The 17587-nt window shown below is 45.8% G+C and overlaps 1 protein-coding gene across 1 annotated transcript; it reads right to left on the reverse strand.

Annotated features, from left to right (window-relative positions):
* Window positions 1–477: 477 nt before the first annotated feature.
* sncaip (synuclein, alpha interacting protein) lies at window positions 478–17381 on the reverse strand. The gene is made up of 12 exons (XM_056376824.1): window positions 17220–17381; window positions 12038–12125; window positions 11014–11086; window positions 10341–10903; window positions 9393–9561; window positions 8988–9301; window positions 8351–8530; window positions 7781–7894; window positions 7456–7581; window positions 6494–6663; window positions 5821–5910; window positions 478–5636 (listed from the first exon to the last, which is right to left on the reverse strand). The coding sequence occupies exons 2-12, from the start codon at window positions 12092–12094 to the stop codon at window positions 4607–4609; spliced, it is 2886 nt and encodes a 961-aa protein (XP_056232799.1). The 5' UTR covers window positions 12095–12125; window positions 17220–17381; the 3' UTR covers window positions 478–4606.
* Between the last annotated feature and the right edge of the window lie 206 nt (window positions 17382–17587).

A 17587-nucleotide genomic window follows, 5' to 3' on the forward strand; every position in this document is an offset into this window, starting at 1 on the left:
GTTCATGGAAACGCACCTTCAGTCAGAATCAATTAAGAATCAAAGATTTTCCAAAAAGATAAAAACGACTCAAATAAAAGGACGTATCAATACTGAAGAATAAAGTCATGCAAAGTAAGTTAAAGCTCCATATTTTCTTCTTCTTCTGTGTTTTATTTAAAGTGTTGATCCATAAAAAGATATGAAACATTACATCTCCTCTCTCTCCTTCTCTCTGGAGCTCTAGTGACAACAAGTCTGTGAGCCAATCAGAAGAGAGGAGGCTCTGAGTGCTTTGAAAATATATATATATATATAATATATAATAAATATATTGATCGTGAAGCTCTTATTCAGCGTCTTCAGGTACAGAAACACCTTTATAAAACCTGAGGAAATAAGCGAACGGTTTATTTCCACCTTCACGACAGTTTGATTCAGAGAGACGTCGTCCGTCTCCGTGGCGATGGTCAGTAAATAAAAACAGTCTCTTCCAACTTTCACTGATATTGTCTCATTTTATTGGTTTTTTTTGCATTGAGTAAACATCTGAGTCGATGCAGCAACATCTGTCAACATCTGTCCGTCTGAACAGTTCATTAAAAACACAACAAACGGGTACGATTCAGTTCGTCTCCACTGTGAGCGTCGCCACGGTGACGACAGCCGCCGAGCTCCTCCCCCTCGTCCTGAGGGCGTGGTTATGATGAAGACACTTGTAATAAAAATAATAAACTGCATTTCAAAAACAATCAACCGCACAGACTGAACACTGATTATCTGAAGAAAAACCGCACGAGGAAAACATTTATTTTACACATCTGAACTTTACGAATAAATTCAGAGAAAGTTTCTTGTAAAAAAAAAAAACCAAACAAACAGTAATTTTCTTTTAGTAATTATAAGAAAATAGAGAAACGTTCAGTGATTTATTATTAGCTGTTGAATTTTCTAAAAACAAAAACACTTTCCTTCTATTTTGTCACGTCCAGACTAAAAGGAATTAATCAACTGAACATTGTTTAGTTTTTATCTAAATTACAAAGTTCTTTACAGGAAACATCCTCAGAAACTACTAGAAGAAATTCAGACCTACAAAATAAAGTGTTACCAAAGTTGAAGCCAAATGAGGCCGTTGTTTAAGTGTTTAACTCCTTCCATGTTTCCAAAGTGCTTACTGGAGTCACTGGAATTTAAGCTGGTCCCAGTCGGTACCAGTCGCTCACATCAGCTGGGAGTGAAGTGGAAGACTTAGAAACAACAGAGAGGTTTGGAGCCACTACAGACTTACACTCAATGGCCAAAAGTATGCGGACAACTTGGTTTCCATACTTCCAAAAGAAATCATCACTTTCAATCACAGTACCACGGAGAACATGGACAATCTGATCTGAGTCATCTCTACACAGCGCAGTCTCAAACCAGACGGCAAAGACTTCTCCGATAACATCAGCGTTATCTCACCGACTGGTTTCTGACAGCAGCCATGAGAACAGACCTGCTGCCCACAGCGTCTCCCAGGAACCGGGACGTCCAGCAGTCCGAGGGTTAAACAATCAGGTCAACTCACTCAAACCAAACGTCCGACCGACAGCTGATTGTAAAAGTAGGGTTTAATGTGAACAGCGTTTGTGTTTGTCCCTGTTTCAACATGAAGCACAAAACCAGCACCACTCAGAAAAGGTTCGATGTTCGACTGAGCTTCAGGTGGAGGCGGGATGTTCAAGCGTCCACATACTTTTGACCGAGTACTGTATCTGGTCTGAGACACACAAAGAGGAAACTGATTAAAAAAAGAAGACGCAAAAATGTCGGACTGTTCCTTTAACAAATCAGCATCAGTGGAGACGGTAAACCCTCCGGAACCAGAACCAGAACCTACTGAAGGTGAATTGGAACCAGGTCTCACTGAGCCAAACTCCAGGTTCATGAACGCACCACGGACAGGAACGTGAAAGAAAGACTGATGTGAAAGTTTGACAAGTTTGGATTGGAGACGTCCTGCTGCGTCAGATCAATAACAGACCAGTAACAGACCAGTAACAGACCTGTAACGGACCAGTAACGGACCAGTAACAGGGATTGTATGAACGTGCGTCAGAAACACGACAGACGTGACCCAGAGCCGAGGCTGTAATCTGTGTTTTCACCTCACACACACATTAAAACTAAAAGTGGCGGCAGGAGGAGGTTCCCGCCTCATTAGTGGTGAAACTGAACGAGCTGCCGTGAGATTCAGTGTCGTTTCCTTCCAGTCTTTGGTTTTTAAACACGTCACAGAGGTCGGTCCTGAAGGATCAAATCATCGTATCAAACTCTTAAAGAGACAGAAAATCTCTGAAGGATTTGAATCCGACGCTCTGGACCACAGAGGCGCCGACAGGCCGCGCCGACAGGCCACGCCTCCCTCGTGCTGGACGGGGACCTCTGCTTGTCGGCTCTGTTCAGCCTGTGTGTGCGGGGAGCTGTGATGAGGGCTGCGGCCTCTTGGGGGAGCTAGTGAGTCTTTGCAGATAAGAGCAGCTTTTTCTAACTGATAAAAAGGTATTGATTATAACTGATCGCCTGTTGTTTGTGAACCTGAAATGATCAGGATGTCTTTAATCTGGTTTTAATATCTGTTGTCACTCAGAGACTGAGAGTCTGCGGCCGGTCGCTCAAAACACCTTAAGAGTTTCCTTAAAATAAAAACAGTCCTTCAGATTTCTCTGATTCTCTGTTTCCTCCTCATCTGAAAGTCAGGAGTCACTTACAGGAATTGATTTCTGCTCTATAGATCTGATCTGATCAGCTATCAGTTTCTGATCCGTGATCACTCCACCTTCCTTCCTTCTGGCCGTCTCACAGGTCAGACGTTCGCAGGCGTCACAGCTGCTAATGGCATCAAACAAACGGTCTCCATGGAAACGGTAGGATTTTACAGCTGTGAAATCTCTTCCACTGCTGTAAATTTCTTTTTTCCTGAACTAAGAAAACCTTTTAAGAGATTCTGTGCCGCTCGCTCGGCTGAGGAGAGATTAACTCCTAAGTGTCGGTGTGTCGCTTCAGATTTCAGCCTCAGTCTCGTGTTTCAAGCTTTAAGAATCTCGTGAACGCCGTAGAAGTCCTCGAACTGAAACGTGTCTGTCAGCCGACGGGCCCGTGTGTCGGCCGCTGTGACCTCACGTCTCCGACACGCCGCACAACTAACGTCTACTTCATGCCAAAAATACTGCATAGATAATACCATGGAGATAAAAATAAAAAATCGTGTGGAATATAATGTAAAAAACAAACAGAAAATTAAATACTACTACAGTATATATACAGTGGTTTTAGAAGTACTTGTTGTGCTGGTGCACGTTGACCACGTGCATGATTATAACCACATTTTAAAAACATTTCAAAATCATAACTGTGTGCATAAACATAAATACTAATAACTCATAAGTTCATCTGTAGTGTGGTTCAGAGTACAGTAACAGAGGAACAGAAACCTTGTATCTCCACACACTGATGAGGTTGTGACACTTGTTTTGTTTCGGTTACTGAACTGAACTCTGGGAATGTTTTAGTATCAGACACAAACTCATTGTGACGACGCCGCAGCTGCACGATCAACTGTGTGATGGAGATGTGAGGTTTCTGCAGGACGCCGATTAACACACAAACAACCTTCATCCAGTCCGTCAATAAAAACAAATCCTTCCGCCTCCACAGCTTCTTCTTCTTCTTCTTCGCTGTGCAGTGACAAAATAAGAGCCTTCACTTCCTGTCTGTCAAGAGTCAAACATCCGAGGCAAAGACCATGAGAAACTTTGTACTAAACACGTATGAAAACCACAGAAGAAGAAAAGAAGTGAGAGGAAATCCAGCTGTTCGTCACGGAGGTTAAACGTGTGTTTGGAGTTCATTATTTAAAATCTAACTAGTGTTTATGTGGCGGTGATGTGAGGACAGATGTGGATCGACACATCTGGACGATCAGTTATGAACAAACATGTGGTGCGCGGGTGGTGGGGGGTGGGGGGGGGGGGGGGGGGGGGGGGCTGGCAGGACGACAGGTCGTAAACACTCTGTTTACGAGACCCGCTCGGCTTGTAATCAGCTGATGTGACTGTTTCCAAAACAAACACAAGCCTCGGCGGCGTCAGCGTTTCCACCTCGACGCAGAAACACAAACTGAAGCTGAAGAGACAAAAAAAAAAACTCCAGTCTCGTCTCGTTGATCTGAAATCACGCGGGATTTCGTCACTTGAAGTTTTATTCTGTCTTTTATCGCTTCATTTAGTTTTCGTGTCGTGATGCGACGCATTTTCATTTCATATTCAAATGTATTTGTGTCGTGTTTTAATGACACTGTAAATTATATTAAATCATGTTTTTAAATATATTAATCTTCACGTCGCCTGATGGAGAAAGTTTTTCTTTGGGTTCGGACTCGTGGAAACAGTTTGTGATGCTGGTTTATCTCTGCGACCACCGAGTGTCTGACGTCTCCCGTGTACGACCTGTTGCTATGACGCCGACAGGAAGTGGTTCGACTTTAAACACACGACATATTTAAAATCAGGTGACGGGTGATAAATTTCCCATGATCCCTGCCTCTTGCTGCTCGCTCTCTGCCCGTCAGGAGGCACTGGGGTGGTTAGACGTTACTGGTTTTGCTCTTGCTCTTGGCCCCCCCCGGGCTGCTCTTACTCTCCGACTTCCTGCCAGGTGAGTTCTGACAGGTGGGCAGTTTGACAGCAGAGCCCGATGGACCGCCACCCCCGCCGCCGCCGCTGCTGTTGTTGTTGTTGTGATTTGTGTTTCCGCTCAGCGTCTCCATGATGGAGCGGAACGTCCCAAACGGACGCTTGCTTTCCGAGCTTCCCGTTGGAGTCCTCTCCTTCCCATGATGCCCTTTGGTTGGCTCCGCCTCCTGACTGGAGCTTTTGTGGACCTGCTCGTCAAAGGTGACCCTCAGTTTGAGGTTCTGGGACGTCTTCCTGCGAGACGACGGGGACTTCAGGGCGCTCTTGGGGCTGGTGGCGACCTTCTGGCCGTTGGCGGCGTCGTGGAGGTCGCTGGAAGCGTCTGGCGTTTTGCCGTCTGCGGCCTCGGGGTCGCTGGAGGTGGGGGAGGGGTTATAACCGACGCCGTCGACCGACTTGGAGCCACTTACAGAAAACGCCTGCTTCTTCTCAGCTGAGGAAGAGGAGGAGGAGGAGGAGGAGGCGGGGAGGTGCTTTCTCATCATCAAATGGAGGTGGTTCGACACCGGATCCTCCTCTGTGATTGGCAGGTGGGACGGCCTATCAGGTCGCAGAGTGCTTGAGGGCGTGGCTCCTTGGTTCTTTCCTTCCTCTGGCGGGTAACCGTCTGAATCCGACTCGCTGAGGGAGCGCTGCATGATCTGCTTGAGTCTCGCCAGTTTGAGCTCTCTCCTCTCCACCAGCCCCGTCCTGCGGCCCCCGGGGGCCCCGGCGCCGCAGGGGCCCTCTCTGCTCAGGCCGCCCGACAGAGGCAGCCTCTCCCTGGGACACAGCGTCTCCGGCACGTCCTTCCCCAGCAGCTGCCTGAGCACAGAGTCCTGACCCACCCCTCCCTGACGGACCAGCCAGTGACCGTCACCCGGAGTCCCCTCCGCCGTCAGCATCATCTCTGGCCACGCCTCCACTGAGGGCTGATGGGAGCTGGAGTCCAGAGAGGGAGACAAAGGGTGTTCCTTTACTCTTACATCGTTTTAACGTGTATGTTAATTATCACACACACACACACCCTCCCTCCCTCCTCCCTCCCCCTGTGTGTGTGTGTGTGTGTGTGTGTGTGTGTGTGTGTGTGTGTGTGTGTGTGTGTGTGTGTGTGTGTGTGTGTTACCTGGGAGAGCGGGAAGGCGTCCCCTCGGCCTTGTTGGGCTCCATGACTCTCTGCAGTTGTTTCTGTAGAGCCATCCTCTCTGTTGCCTGTCTGCACGACAGACACACACACAGACAAAGTGTCAAGGTGGAGAAAACAAACGCACCAACCTGCTTCACTTCAGAGAGACGACGAGTCAGAGCGTCAGAACATCAAACAACCGACACCTGTAGAGTTTAAGTTCTCCGGGGGGAGTCAGGGGGCGCGACAGGGACGGACAATAACTACAATCACCGCCTCACCGCTGTATCCCTCCGCCAACCAGGAAGTACGGTCACTCTCCTTCCTTCCTGAGTAACAGAGCTGATTAATGGCCTGAGGTGTTTTTACAGAACATTATGATGTCACAGTGAGGTTGACCTTTGACCTTCCGACCAGCACAAGAAGAACCCAAACCCACCTGATGTAACAGGAGAGAAGCTGCTGCAGGAAACTGTGTTCAGGCGCAAAGACTCTGAACATACTGATAACATTAACTACTTTAATTAAAAACAATAAAAGTGTTTAAACTGGAAACAGTTTGAATCAACAGAATCAATAATTCAATCAACATTTTAAAAACATCTGTAACATCTGTAACAACAGTCATGGTGACGCAGACTGTAACTACAACAGTAAAAACATTGTAACTTACTCATTCAGCTGCTTGGTGAGTTTAACGACCTGCGAGGCCAGAGACATGCAGGTTTCCACGACGACCAGGTAACGAGCGCAGGTGGTGTGTCCCTGCCGCTCGGCACTCTGGGAAGGCCGCTCGCCCTGCTGGTTCTGGACCGTCACGTTAGAGCCGTACTCCACCAGAGTCTGAACACACAGACACACACGCACGCTAACGTTATTATATCCAACACACACACACACACACACACACACACACACACACACACACACACACACACACACACACACACACACACACACAGTGCAGGTCTACTTGGCTCCGCTGAAGTAATAGCAGATCATTAACCATCAGTATTTGGACTGTGGGACTGGCTCGCCAACAGGAAGCAGACAGGACTGATAACATCCGCCTCTCCTGCAGCGGATGTGTGTGTGTGTGTGTGTGTGTGTGTGTGTGTGTGTGTGTGTGTGTAGAAAACACTTTGCAGGGAAACGAGCTTCAGCGGGTGAAACTCAGTTTTAGAAGAAGTTGATGTTTTGTCTTGATAAGTCGGAACAGAGAAAGTGAAAGCAGCAGAACACCATCGTCGCCGAGACGATTCACAGACGTCGACCCCTCAGGGGACTAAAGGTCACTAAAGGTCACGGGATATTTTATTTCTAATCTTCATTTTTTTTTACTTTTAATCATTTGTAGTTTATCATTTTCACAATATACAAAACTTAAGCATTTATTTTAATCACAGATGACACAGAACTTTAAACTAAAATATGTGAATACAGCAACGACTTTACGAACAGTTCACGTCAGTTTCATGAGCTGGAAACGTCTTTAAACTCCCGACAGAAGAAAAGAGAAGAAGAATATAAGAAGAAAAGAGTTAAAAAATCTGCATGTCGGATGGTGTTACCACGGTAACAGCAGGTTGCTGAGGTGAAGTGACGGAGGGATGGTTAGGCGGATACCGTACGTACCTGTATGCAGGTGAGGTGTCCGTACTGAGCCGCCACGTGCACGGCCGTGTTTCCGTGCTGGTCGACCTCGTCCAGAGAGATCGCCTGTTCCTGCATGAACTGAAGCAGCCACAGCAACACCTTCTCCTGCGCGCACACACACACACACACACACACACACACACACACACACACACACACACACAGTTTAAATTTGCTTTAAATGATGAAACGTGACAGGAACATCAGCTGCTCTAATTTAAAGACTTCACTTTTCAGGGACTTGTGGAGGCTCCAGCTTGTTCATGTGTGTGTGTGTGTGTGTGTGTGTGTGTGTGTGTGTTACCTGTCCATAGCGGGCTGCATAGTGGATCAGACTGGGATGTTCTCTGGTGCAGCTCAGCTCTGCGATGGCCTCCGTTTCACTCACCATCCACCTCACACACTCTAGATGACCGTTCTGAAACACACACACACACACACACACACACACACACACACACACACACACACAGTTGTAAATCAGTCATCCCGTTAATCTGCGTGACTAAACAACAGTTCTGTTGATAAAAGCCAATCAGGAATCAGCACACAGCTGCCCAGCTTGTCTCGAGATAACACACTTCCTGTCTGGCAGCCAATCAAGAGCCTGGTTTCCACTGCAGGGCAGAGAAAACAGGAGCTGATGCACAAGTTTACATCAGTTTATCGGACGTATGACATCATTGAGCAGCTGCCAGCGGCCAATCAGAGGGCTGCATTTCCTCGTGAAGCAGATTTCTGAACAAAGACGTCGAGCAGCAGCTCAGATTATTATTTTTATTTTATCAATGATTCTTTGAGACTTTTTAAACTTGTACACACACACACACACACAGACACACACACACACACACACACACACACACACACACACCTTGACCCCCAGGCCTGCGGGGGTGAGCTGCTGGTTGTTGCGCTCGTTGAGGCCGTCCTCCCCCATCAGAGAGGTGAGGTGCTGCAGACAGTCGGCGTGACCCTGACAGGCCGAGATGTGCAGCAGGTTGTTCCTGTCCTCGTCTCTGATCAGCTCCAGGTTGTCTGCTGCCAGGTGAGGCTGGAGGAGGAGGAGGAGGAGGAGGAGGAGGAGGAGGAGGAGGGGGGAGAGCATATGCAAGAGAAACAGGAGGAGGAGTAAGGAGAAGAAGTGGAGGCGGAGGAAGAAGTGAAGAGGGACAAACAGGAAGAGGAGGATGAGCAAGTAGAGGAAGGAGGTGAGGAGGAAGTGGAGCAGGAGGTAAAAGAGGAACAGTAGAGGTAGAAGAGTAGAGGAAGGAGGTGAGGAAGAGGAGGAGAAGCAGGAGGAGGAGAAAAAGGAAAAGGAGAAAGATGTGTTGAAAGGAGAGGAAGAGGAGCAGCAAGAAGACAGGAGGAGGAAAGAAGAGGGTGGATGAAAAACAAGAGAAGGAGAGGTGGAGGGGAAGGAGGAGGAGAAGGAGGAGGAGGATAAAACATTACATGTGGTTCTGCTCTTTGATTGGTCAGTGTTTCAGCGTGGCCCCTCCCCCACTCACCAGCAGGGAGATCTGTCCCTCTCTCACGATGTTGATGATGTTCTGGTTCTTCTTCGTCTCCTCATCCACCTCCGCTCCTGCTCCTCCACCTCCTCCGAACCCCCTCGGCCCCCCGCCTCCTCCTGCACCTCCTCCTCCTCCTCCTCCTCCTGCTCCTCCTCCTCCTCCCGGTCCGGCAGCCCAGGGCTTGGAGCCGTCCTGCCTGCTCACGCTGCACCCCGGCAGGGAGAACATCAGCCCCGGGCCCCCCGCAGCCTCCACACCCGGCCTCTGGGCCTGGGAGTCTGGGTAAACCCGCGCCGACAGCAGCTTGTCTGGAAGTCACATGACATCACATGACGCCGTCATATTTACTCCTGTTCATCAAGAGAGGATGAGAAAAGAGAGGAAGCAGCGGTGACACACCTGCGTCGGAGAAAGACGAGAGGGAGGACGAGCAGCTGAGGAGTCCGGAGGAGAGCAGCTCCGGCTGGTAACCTCCTCCTGCCGGGGGGCGGTGCAGGTGGTGGAGGTCCGGGTCCATCGACTTGGACTTCCTCAGGTCCGACCACTTCACCGGAGACAGGACACAGTACTGCACAACACACATCACAGCTGATTAAAGCATTCATTTATAAAGTTCATACTTGACACAGAAGCCCAAAGAAATACTGCATGCTGATTGGACAAAGGTGAAAACTTTAAAGCTCCTCCAGTGTAAAGGTGTGTGTCCATGTGTAGTGTGATTATAGATTATAGATCAGCTCTAGCTTCTATATTAATACTGTGAAAGTATCAAAGCCTCAGTCCACAGAGAAATGCACACAGCCTGTATTCAGAAACTGAGCTTTAAAACCAGCCGTCAGGACTTCTGGAACTTTGTGATGTCACAACAAAGCAGTCACCAAGCCCCGCCCACCTGGACCCACCATCCAAACCTTGCAGGATTTGGTTTCTCTGAGTGTTTTTACCTGAAATCTGCTTTATTTTTATTGGATCACTCAGAAAAGAGTCAGCCAATCAGAAGAGAGGCTCAGAGCCTGCTCTCTAATGTCTTATGTCAAATAAAACATAGAAGAAGAAGAAAACATGGAGCTTTAACAGCACAGGGAAAAAAGCAAAGCAAAACTTCTACCAGTTTCACACTGAGTAACATATTGATCATTTACTGTCAGTTCTTTAAAGTCAATGTCTCCAGTGTGTCTCTGCTTCCATTTCACTGGTTTAACAATTAAATGCAGTTAAATACTGCACATCTGGAGTAATTAAAAGCCTCTTTTCTTTCATGCTTTTATTCTGAAGGCCTTCCACAAGTTTCCTGCCACAGTTTCAAAGGGCTCTGCGTATGTTTGTATTAAAGACTGTGTTTTGTACCGGAGTCTGTGAGCTGCTGCTGCCCAGGCTCAGAGGCTCGTTGTGGGATAAAGCGGAGCTCTTCAGCCCTCCCCCACGGTTCCTCTCCAGGGTGCCCCCCCCCAGGTTGCTCCCCGTCACCGAGCGCTTGTCGTGGGGGACGCGAGGCAGCGTGGACATCTGCTGGCTGGACTTGATATAAGGCACGTCCAGGATCTCGTCCATGTCCAGGTCGTAGTGCTCCAGCTCCCCGAACAGAGCCTGAGGGTTGTTCCCTCCAACCACACCGCCGCCGCCGCCCAGGCCCTTCACCTTCCCCCCCGGCCCGTCCGAGGAGGTGGAGGAGGCGTGAGTCGGCTTGTCGGAGCCGGGGTCGTCTTTGCTGCCCTCCCCCGGCTCCCCCAGACCCGGCCCCTGACCCTGGAGCTTCCCATCAGAGTCTGAGTCGGTCGTCTCTGGCTGGTGTTTGAGAGGGGAGACCCTCTTCACCGGCCGGAACTTACTGTGGACCTCGGCGAGCCCCGTGGGTTTGATTCCCCCGCCACCGTGGGAGGAAACGCCACGACTCCAGTTGATGGCTGGAGCTGCGGGAGGAGGAGAGATGGAGGGAGATCAGGACATCAGACTCTGCACAGTTCTAGGTTCAGATGAGAAGAGGGTAAAAACAGTTCTATCTTCAGGATACTTCAGGTACCTGGTCTCTCCTCAGCCGGACCATCGCTCCTCCTCGACAGCTCTGGGATGCTCTTCAGAGACGTCACAGAATACTGCAGGACCAGAGCGAGACACGTTAGAGGACCGGCTGTGCACAGCAGTTATATTTAGATATGAGTTCATTGTTCTGTTGCTCTGAGACAGACTGTAGCATGAAGCAGTTAGGTCACAGCTGTGTAATTAAACGCTCAGTTTCCAGTTTTACACACAGAACTGAAGCTAACGCAGCTTCTCTGGACTCTCCCTTCATGAAGATCGTTTTCTGCTTCACAGACATGTTGAATCAACTTCATGGTCAGTGTGGAGGCTGCAGTTTGAGCTGCTGTTGAAACTCACTGTGATATACTCAGTGGTGACCCTTGACTCTGGGGGGCCCCCAAGCAAATAAACCCATAGAAGCCCCCCCCACATGCAGACTATCGGTGGACGCTCCAATTTACAGATGTCTCCTAAACGCCTCACAAGTACACTATAAGAAGATACTATAATTTAAAACATCCCCTAAACGCCTCACATGCAGGCTATTGGCAGATACTACAATTTACGAATGTCTCCTAAACGCCTCACATGCAGGCTATTGGTAGGTACTACAATTTAAAGATGACCCTTAAACGCCTCACCTGCAGACTATTATTAGATGCAACATTTACAAATGCCCTATAACGCCTCAAATGAAAACTACTGGTAGACGCTGAAATATACAGATGTTCCCTAAACGCCTCACATACAGGGAATCAGTAGACACCAGCTACAGCACACGTCATCAGGGGCCCCACAGGGGGGTTTGGGGGCAGCAGCAGTGAACTGTAAAGGCGTTCAAGGAGTCATTGCAAACTGTGCAACTGCACAGGCCCATCACACACGATGACGCAGCAGCTGGTTAGCCAGCGTTTAATGCTAAGATCAACGCTAACTGTGGCGCTTTGTTTGTGTCACTACAGTTTACTACGTCTTATTCACGCAGCTGCATGTGAACATCAGACTCGCCGCCACGTCGTACTGACCACTGAATCATCAGAGAAGTCGATCTCATCCAGGTCCAGGTATTCAGGAGCCTCCATCTTCACACCACATCATCAGCCTCACGCCCAGCTGCAAACAAGTCACACCACAACATCTGTATTAGCACAAACCGTCTGAAAAACACACTTTAATAAAAGCCACAATGTTCTGCCGCGTCCTGAAACACTCATATGATTTTTGGGTCTTAACGTTGCAGTGATATGATCAGCAGGAATAAAACACAGGAAGTAGCTGCAGGAAACTGAGTCCGGTCCTGTTGAAAACGTGTGTTTTCTGTGTTATTGTTCAACTTTCTGTGACTGAAGACAAACTGCAGCTCTGTGAATAAAGAGGAAACTGTGGAAATGACAGAATCCACGTTGAATCTGAATCTAAAACGAACCGTTTGAACAAAGTCAAATCCTGTTTCTGCAGGTTTTAAAGTGTTTAAAGCGCCTGAGCCGTGGAGATCAAAGGCAACAACAGCGGGATAATCAGCACTAATCAGAGACCGTTCAAGATTTAAAGACGCAGCACGCAACCTGGATCAACACGAGACCAGGACCCGACCCTGGTGACCAAAACTAAACTCTGATGACAAATGCTTCATATTTTATGACTGTGGATAAACAGGGATGAAACCTGAGGCTAGTCTGAGTGGAGGAGGGATACGACCACGAGGAGGTGATTCTAGTTATTGTTTATTTACTTGTTGTAAGACTGTTTAGTCTATAAAACCTGAACGCCTATCACAAGTCGTCCACGCCCAAAGAGATGTTTCCAAACCACGGACTCGTCTGAAAGAGATTCAATTTATACGACAACAAAACTTTGGAGAATCTGGAACTTATGACTGAATATGACGTCTCGACTGAAACGTGTTCTTCATCTTCTTCACCAATATTTGGATTGAAAATCTAATTTAAACCATAATGTTTCAGATTTTAGACATTAAAGCTCCTCCAGTGTAAAGGTCTGTGTCCATGTGTAGTGTGATTATAGATTATAGATCAGCTCTAGCTTCTATATTAATACTGTGAAAGTATCAAAGCCTCAGTCCACAGAGAAATGCACACAGCCTGTATTCAGAAACTGAGCCTTAAAACCAGCCGTCAGGACTTCTGGAACTTTGTGATGTCACAACAAAGCAGTCACCAAGCCCCGCCCACCTGGACCCACCATCCAAACCTTGCAGGATTTGGTTTCTCTGAGTGTTTTTACCTGAAATCTGCTTTATTTTTATTGGATCACTCAGAAAACAGTCAGCCAATCAGAAGAGAGGCTCAGAGCCTCCTCTCTTCTGATTGGCTCACAGACCTGTTGTTACTAGAGCTCCAGAGAGAAGCCTGAGAGAGGAGATGTAAAACTACACTGAGATGGTTTTTATATCTTCTGATGGATCAACACTTCAAATAAAACACAGAAGAAGAAAATATGGAGCTTTAAATAAAATCTAAGATTTGTCTTTATATTTTCAAATGAATAAAAGTTGAATTTATGTTTCAATGAGAAACAGAACGCTGAGCTTCAGTGTACGAGCTGTTTTCAGACTGTGTGGGAGCGACCGCAGACCTGAACCGGTCAAAATAAAAACCTCTGATTGCAGCTTTGAGAAACAGTGGAGGCCTGACGTCCTTGATAACAACAGTTTAGGCCTGAAACCCGACATCAAAAATAAGACTGGATCAAAAAAAAGGAAGGAGGAGGAGGAGGACGTCTGTTCTCTCTGTTTATGTGAACAGCTGACGAGTCCAAATCTTTCCAGGCGGCGAGACACAAAAACAATCCGAGATGAAACGTTGTTCTGGAGGAAAGAGACGACCCCAGTGTGAGTGTCTTCACTCGTCCCTCAGGTGAAGTCACCAGAAAGGAGAAGAAGAAGAAGTCAGTGTGGCGTCACACGTCGTTTCCTGTTTGTTGAACTGGTGTTAAAAATAGAAATGGAGGAGCTGGACCTAGTCGTTGTCTCACAACCACGAGGATCAGCGGCGTCTCTGGAGTCTGTCGGTCTGAGCTGGTCCTACTGGTTCCTGGAAACAGACTCCCAATCAGAGACCAGTTACACTCAATCTAATTCAACCTGTGATCTTTGTTTAACGTGGTTCTTCAGACCTGTTTAGACTCCATATTTAAAGTATCTCTAATCTAACAGCTTCTACTGTTACTGACATTTTCTCCCTTAAAAAGATAAAAACTGAACATTTGAAATGATCCGAGCAACAAGCTGCACGTCGTGTCGTGATCAGCAGCTTCACTGAAACAGCACGATGCAGATCTCAGGTCAGTCACTGCTGTCGATACGATGCTCGAGTTTCAGCACCAGTAACAACATGACACCTTTTTCTGATGCTTCACTTTGAGCAGAAGGACGACTGATCAATTAACTGAAATATTATTCAAATCACAGGAGATGGAAGTTTTTGGATAAACTTAAAATGTGTCACAACAACAGATCGTAACTGAAGCGTTGTGCGGCTGCAGAGACGTAAAGGAACAGGAAACTGGGAACCCAACAAAAACCATCATCATCATCATCATCATCATTTTTATATTTTTGTCGTTGAAAATCAAATGAAAACTCGTTCCTCAATCACAATATATCATATCGTTCTGTATCGTTCAGTAGAACAAAACCTTAATTTAAAGGAAACATATAAATAAAACCCTTTTCTCATCGAACAAATAAAGTCAAACATGAAATATCGTCTATATAAATAGTTTAAAAAAATTATTTAAATCAGGATCCGTCTGATCAATAAGCAGAAAGTAACTGACATATAATCAAAATTGTAACATGTCCACGTTCAATATCAATCCATTTTTTTGATAAAGGTAAAATGTGTCACTTTGTTGTGTATTGTTATAGTGTGTATTATTAAAATGTGTATTATTATAATGTGTATTATTATAATGTGTATTGTTATAATGTGTATATTGTTATAGTGTGTATTATTATAGTGTGTATTATTACAGTGTGTATTATTATAGTGTGTATTATTACAGTGTGTATTATTATAGTGTGTATTATTACAGTGTGTATTATTACAGTGTGTATTATTACAGTGTGTATTATTACAGTGTGTATTATCAGCACTGTAAGCGTTGTGGTTATTTCTAATTATTTTTCCAGTGAAAACAGAAATAAAAGCCCGATGATTCCTGACGTCACTGTGGCCTCTCTGCTGCGTGACGTCTAACAGCTACAGGTGTGTGAGGGAAAGGTGAGCGTCACACCTGAGACACAGAAAGTTAAAACAGTGGAGCAGAGAGTCTGGAGAAGCCTCAGGTTAGAAAGCCGTTTGATCCAATTCATGATTTAATATAAGATCTACACTTATTAATTATATTATATTAAATGTTATATTATGATGTTTTCAGAATCAGGAAGAAACCTGCTCAGTCACATTCAGAGTAACAACAGGTTCATTAAAATAAATAAACTGCTGATTAACGAGACGTTTCTATTCGGAACCAGAACTTTTTAACTTCTAACCTGAAAATATTTACAGTGTAAACTCGTCCTCTCTCTCTCTCTCTCTCTCTCTCTCTCTCTCTCTCACAGTTTGAGGCTGTGATTCAGATCACATGGAAACCTGATTACAGGCATTAAGACCTGCAGCCTGGACGGAGGCCGGTTTAAATCTCATCAGCGTGGCGTGGACGGCGCTGCGGCTTCACTCGGTCATCTTCACGGCGAATCAGTGTCATGGCATCAAACACCGACATCAGGCTCCATGAGTCACATTTCATCTGCAGCCGCATGAAGAAACTCAGACGGTTGTAAAGCAAAGTGTTTTCATTATAGACACGGTTTATATCCAGTTATTTAGAAAACCTTCTCGCCCAGGTTTAAAGGGCCGGACGATCGTTTTTAAATAAATGATAATAAAATATTTAAATAACAACATGATGGTTTTTCTGCAGGATTTTAAAACAGCGTTGGGCAACGTCACCTGAGCTGAAGACCACCTTCATTAGAAACGACACGTCTATACGATAAATGATTATCACGAAGGGGAAAAGCGCAGAGGTGTAAATGCCACATAGCTAAGGGGCGTGGTTATTGATGAGGCTCTTGGATTGTGATTGGTCAGGATCAGAAATGATCGTAGAGTTTTAATATTTCTCTACATTGTGTCTCCAAACAAACATCTTAAAGCTAAGTGTGTTTAAAATGAATAAAATGAATTCTCTTAGTTTCGGTTTGACATGTTTGTGGTGTTACTGCTCTGAGCGGTTTGTTTGATCAATAAATGAACATTTATTTACTGTATCGTGATGTTTGAACTGTATGTGAAGCTTTAATGTGACAGACTGAGCAGTGAAAGCAATAAAGAAAAACGCACAGATTCAGGATGTTACTGGTGATGGAAGAAACTTAGAAGAACTTACACATAGATACTTTATTTATCCACCAGGGGAAATTCAGGATATGTAATATATATATATTATATAAGGTGTATATGATATGATTTAAGGCTGGACTTACTATCACTTTGATTTTCTGGATTAATTGATAATAAATGTCAGAGAACAGTGAAAAAAATGTCTGTCCCAGTTTCTCACAGGTGAAGGTGACGCCTTCAAATTAGTAAAAAACATTCAGAAGATCATAAGAAAACAGAAAATATCCACAATTAAGAAGCTGGAACCAAAGAAATAATCATTCATCGACTAATCATTGCATCGCTTTTATAATTATGTGCTTATGGTTGTTATTTTGCTGAATATCTACTTATAATTTCTGAATGAAAAATACCTACAGCCTGATGAAAGTAAAAATAAAATAACATCTGACACCACATCTCTATAATTAAAAGGTTTATTTGACACTAGACCAGTTACTAGTTAAGAGTTGGTAACTAACAGACTCCCAGCAGCTAATGAAGCTGCTTTATTTCAGTCTCTACAGATGAAAACAGTGAAAACACAGAGACTTCAGTCGGTTTGTTGTCTCCTCGTTCCTGCTCACAGCTGATTTAATCCGCTCTTACCTGCTCACGTAGCAGCAGGAAGCTAATTAGCTCAGCTAGCTCCGGAGCAGCTAACGTGGAAGCTAGGTGACTAACGTTAGCCAGGCAGCTGGAAAACTGGGTCAGAACAGAAAGCTCAGGTAAAACCGAGCCCGGTCCGGCACGAGGCGCGGTCCCTCCTTGGACAAAGGAGAGTTTTATGATACCGTACCTTGTCGAAGAGAGGCGGCCGAGGAGAAGTGGCTGGTCTGGGGGATGAAACAGCTAGCGGAGCCGCTAGCAGGAATCCTTGGATCCAGCTGTTTTTTTTCCTTCTGTCGCCTCGCTGTCTTGAAAAGCACAAAGACTTTGACATATGGGCAGCACAGAGGGGAGGAGCTGGAGGAGGGCTCACTCCGACCACATTTCTGAGCACCAGGTTAATCCGGAGAACTACACTTTCACCTTTTACCTTTCAAAACTAACAAGCTTCTGACTGTTTCCAAGACATTATGGTTTCTGTTTTATCATATTTGTAAGTACACTTCATTATTATTATTGTTATTATTATTATTATTATTATTACAATAACAAAGGGAA

This window comes from Seriola aureovittata, chromosome 5 (assembly GCF_021018895.1).
Source record: "Seriola aureovittata isolate HTS-2021-v1 ecotype China chromosome 5, ASM2101889v1, whole genome shotgun sequence".
Taxonomy (NCBI): domain Eukaryota; kingdom Metazoa; phylum Chordata; class Actinopteri; order Carangiformes; family Carangidae; genus Seriola; species Seriola aureovittata.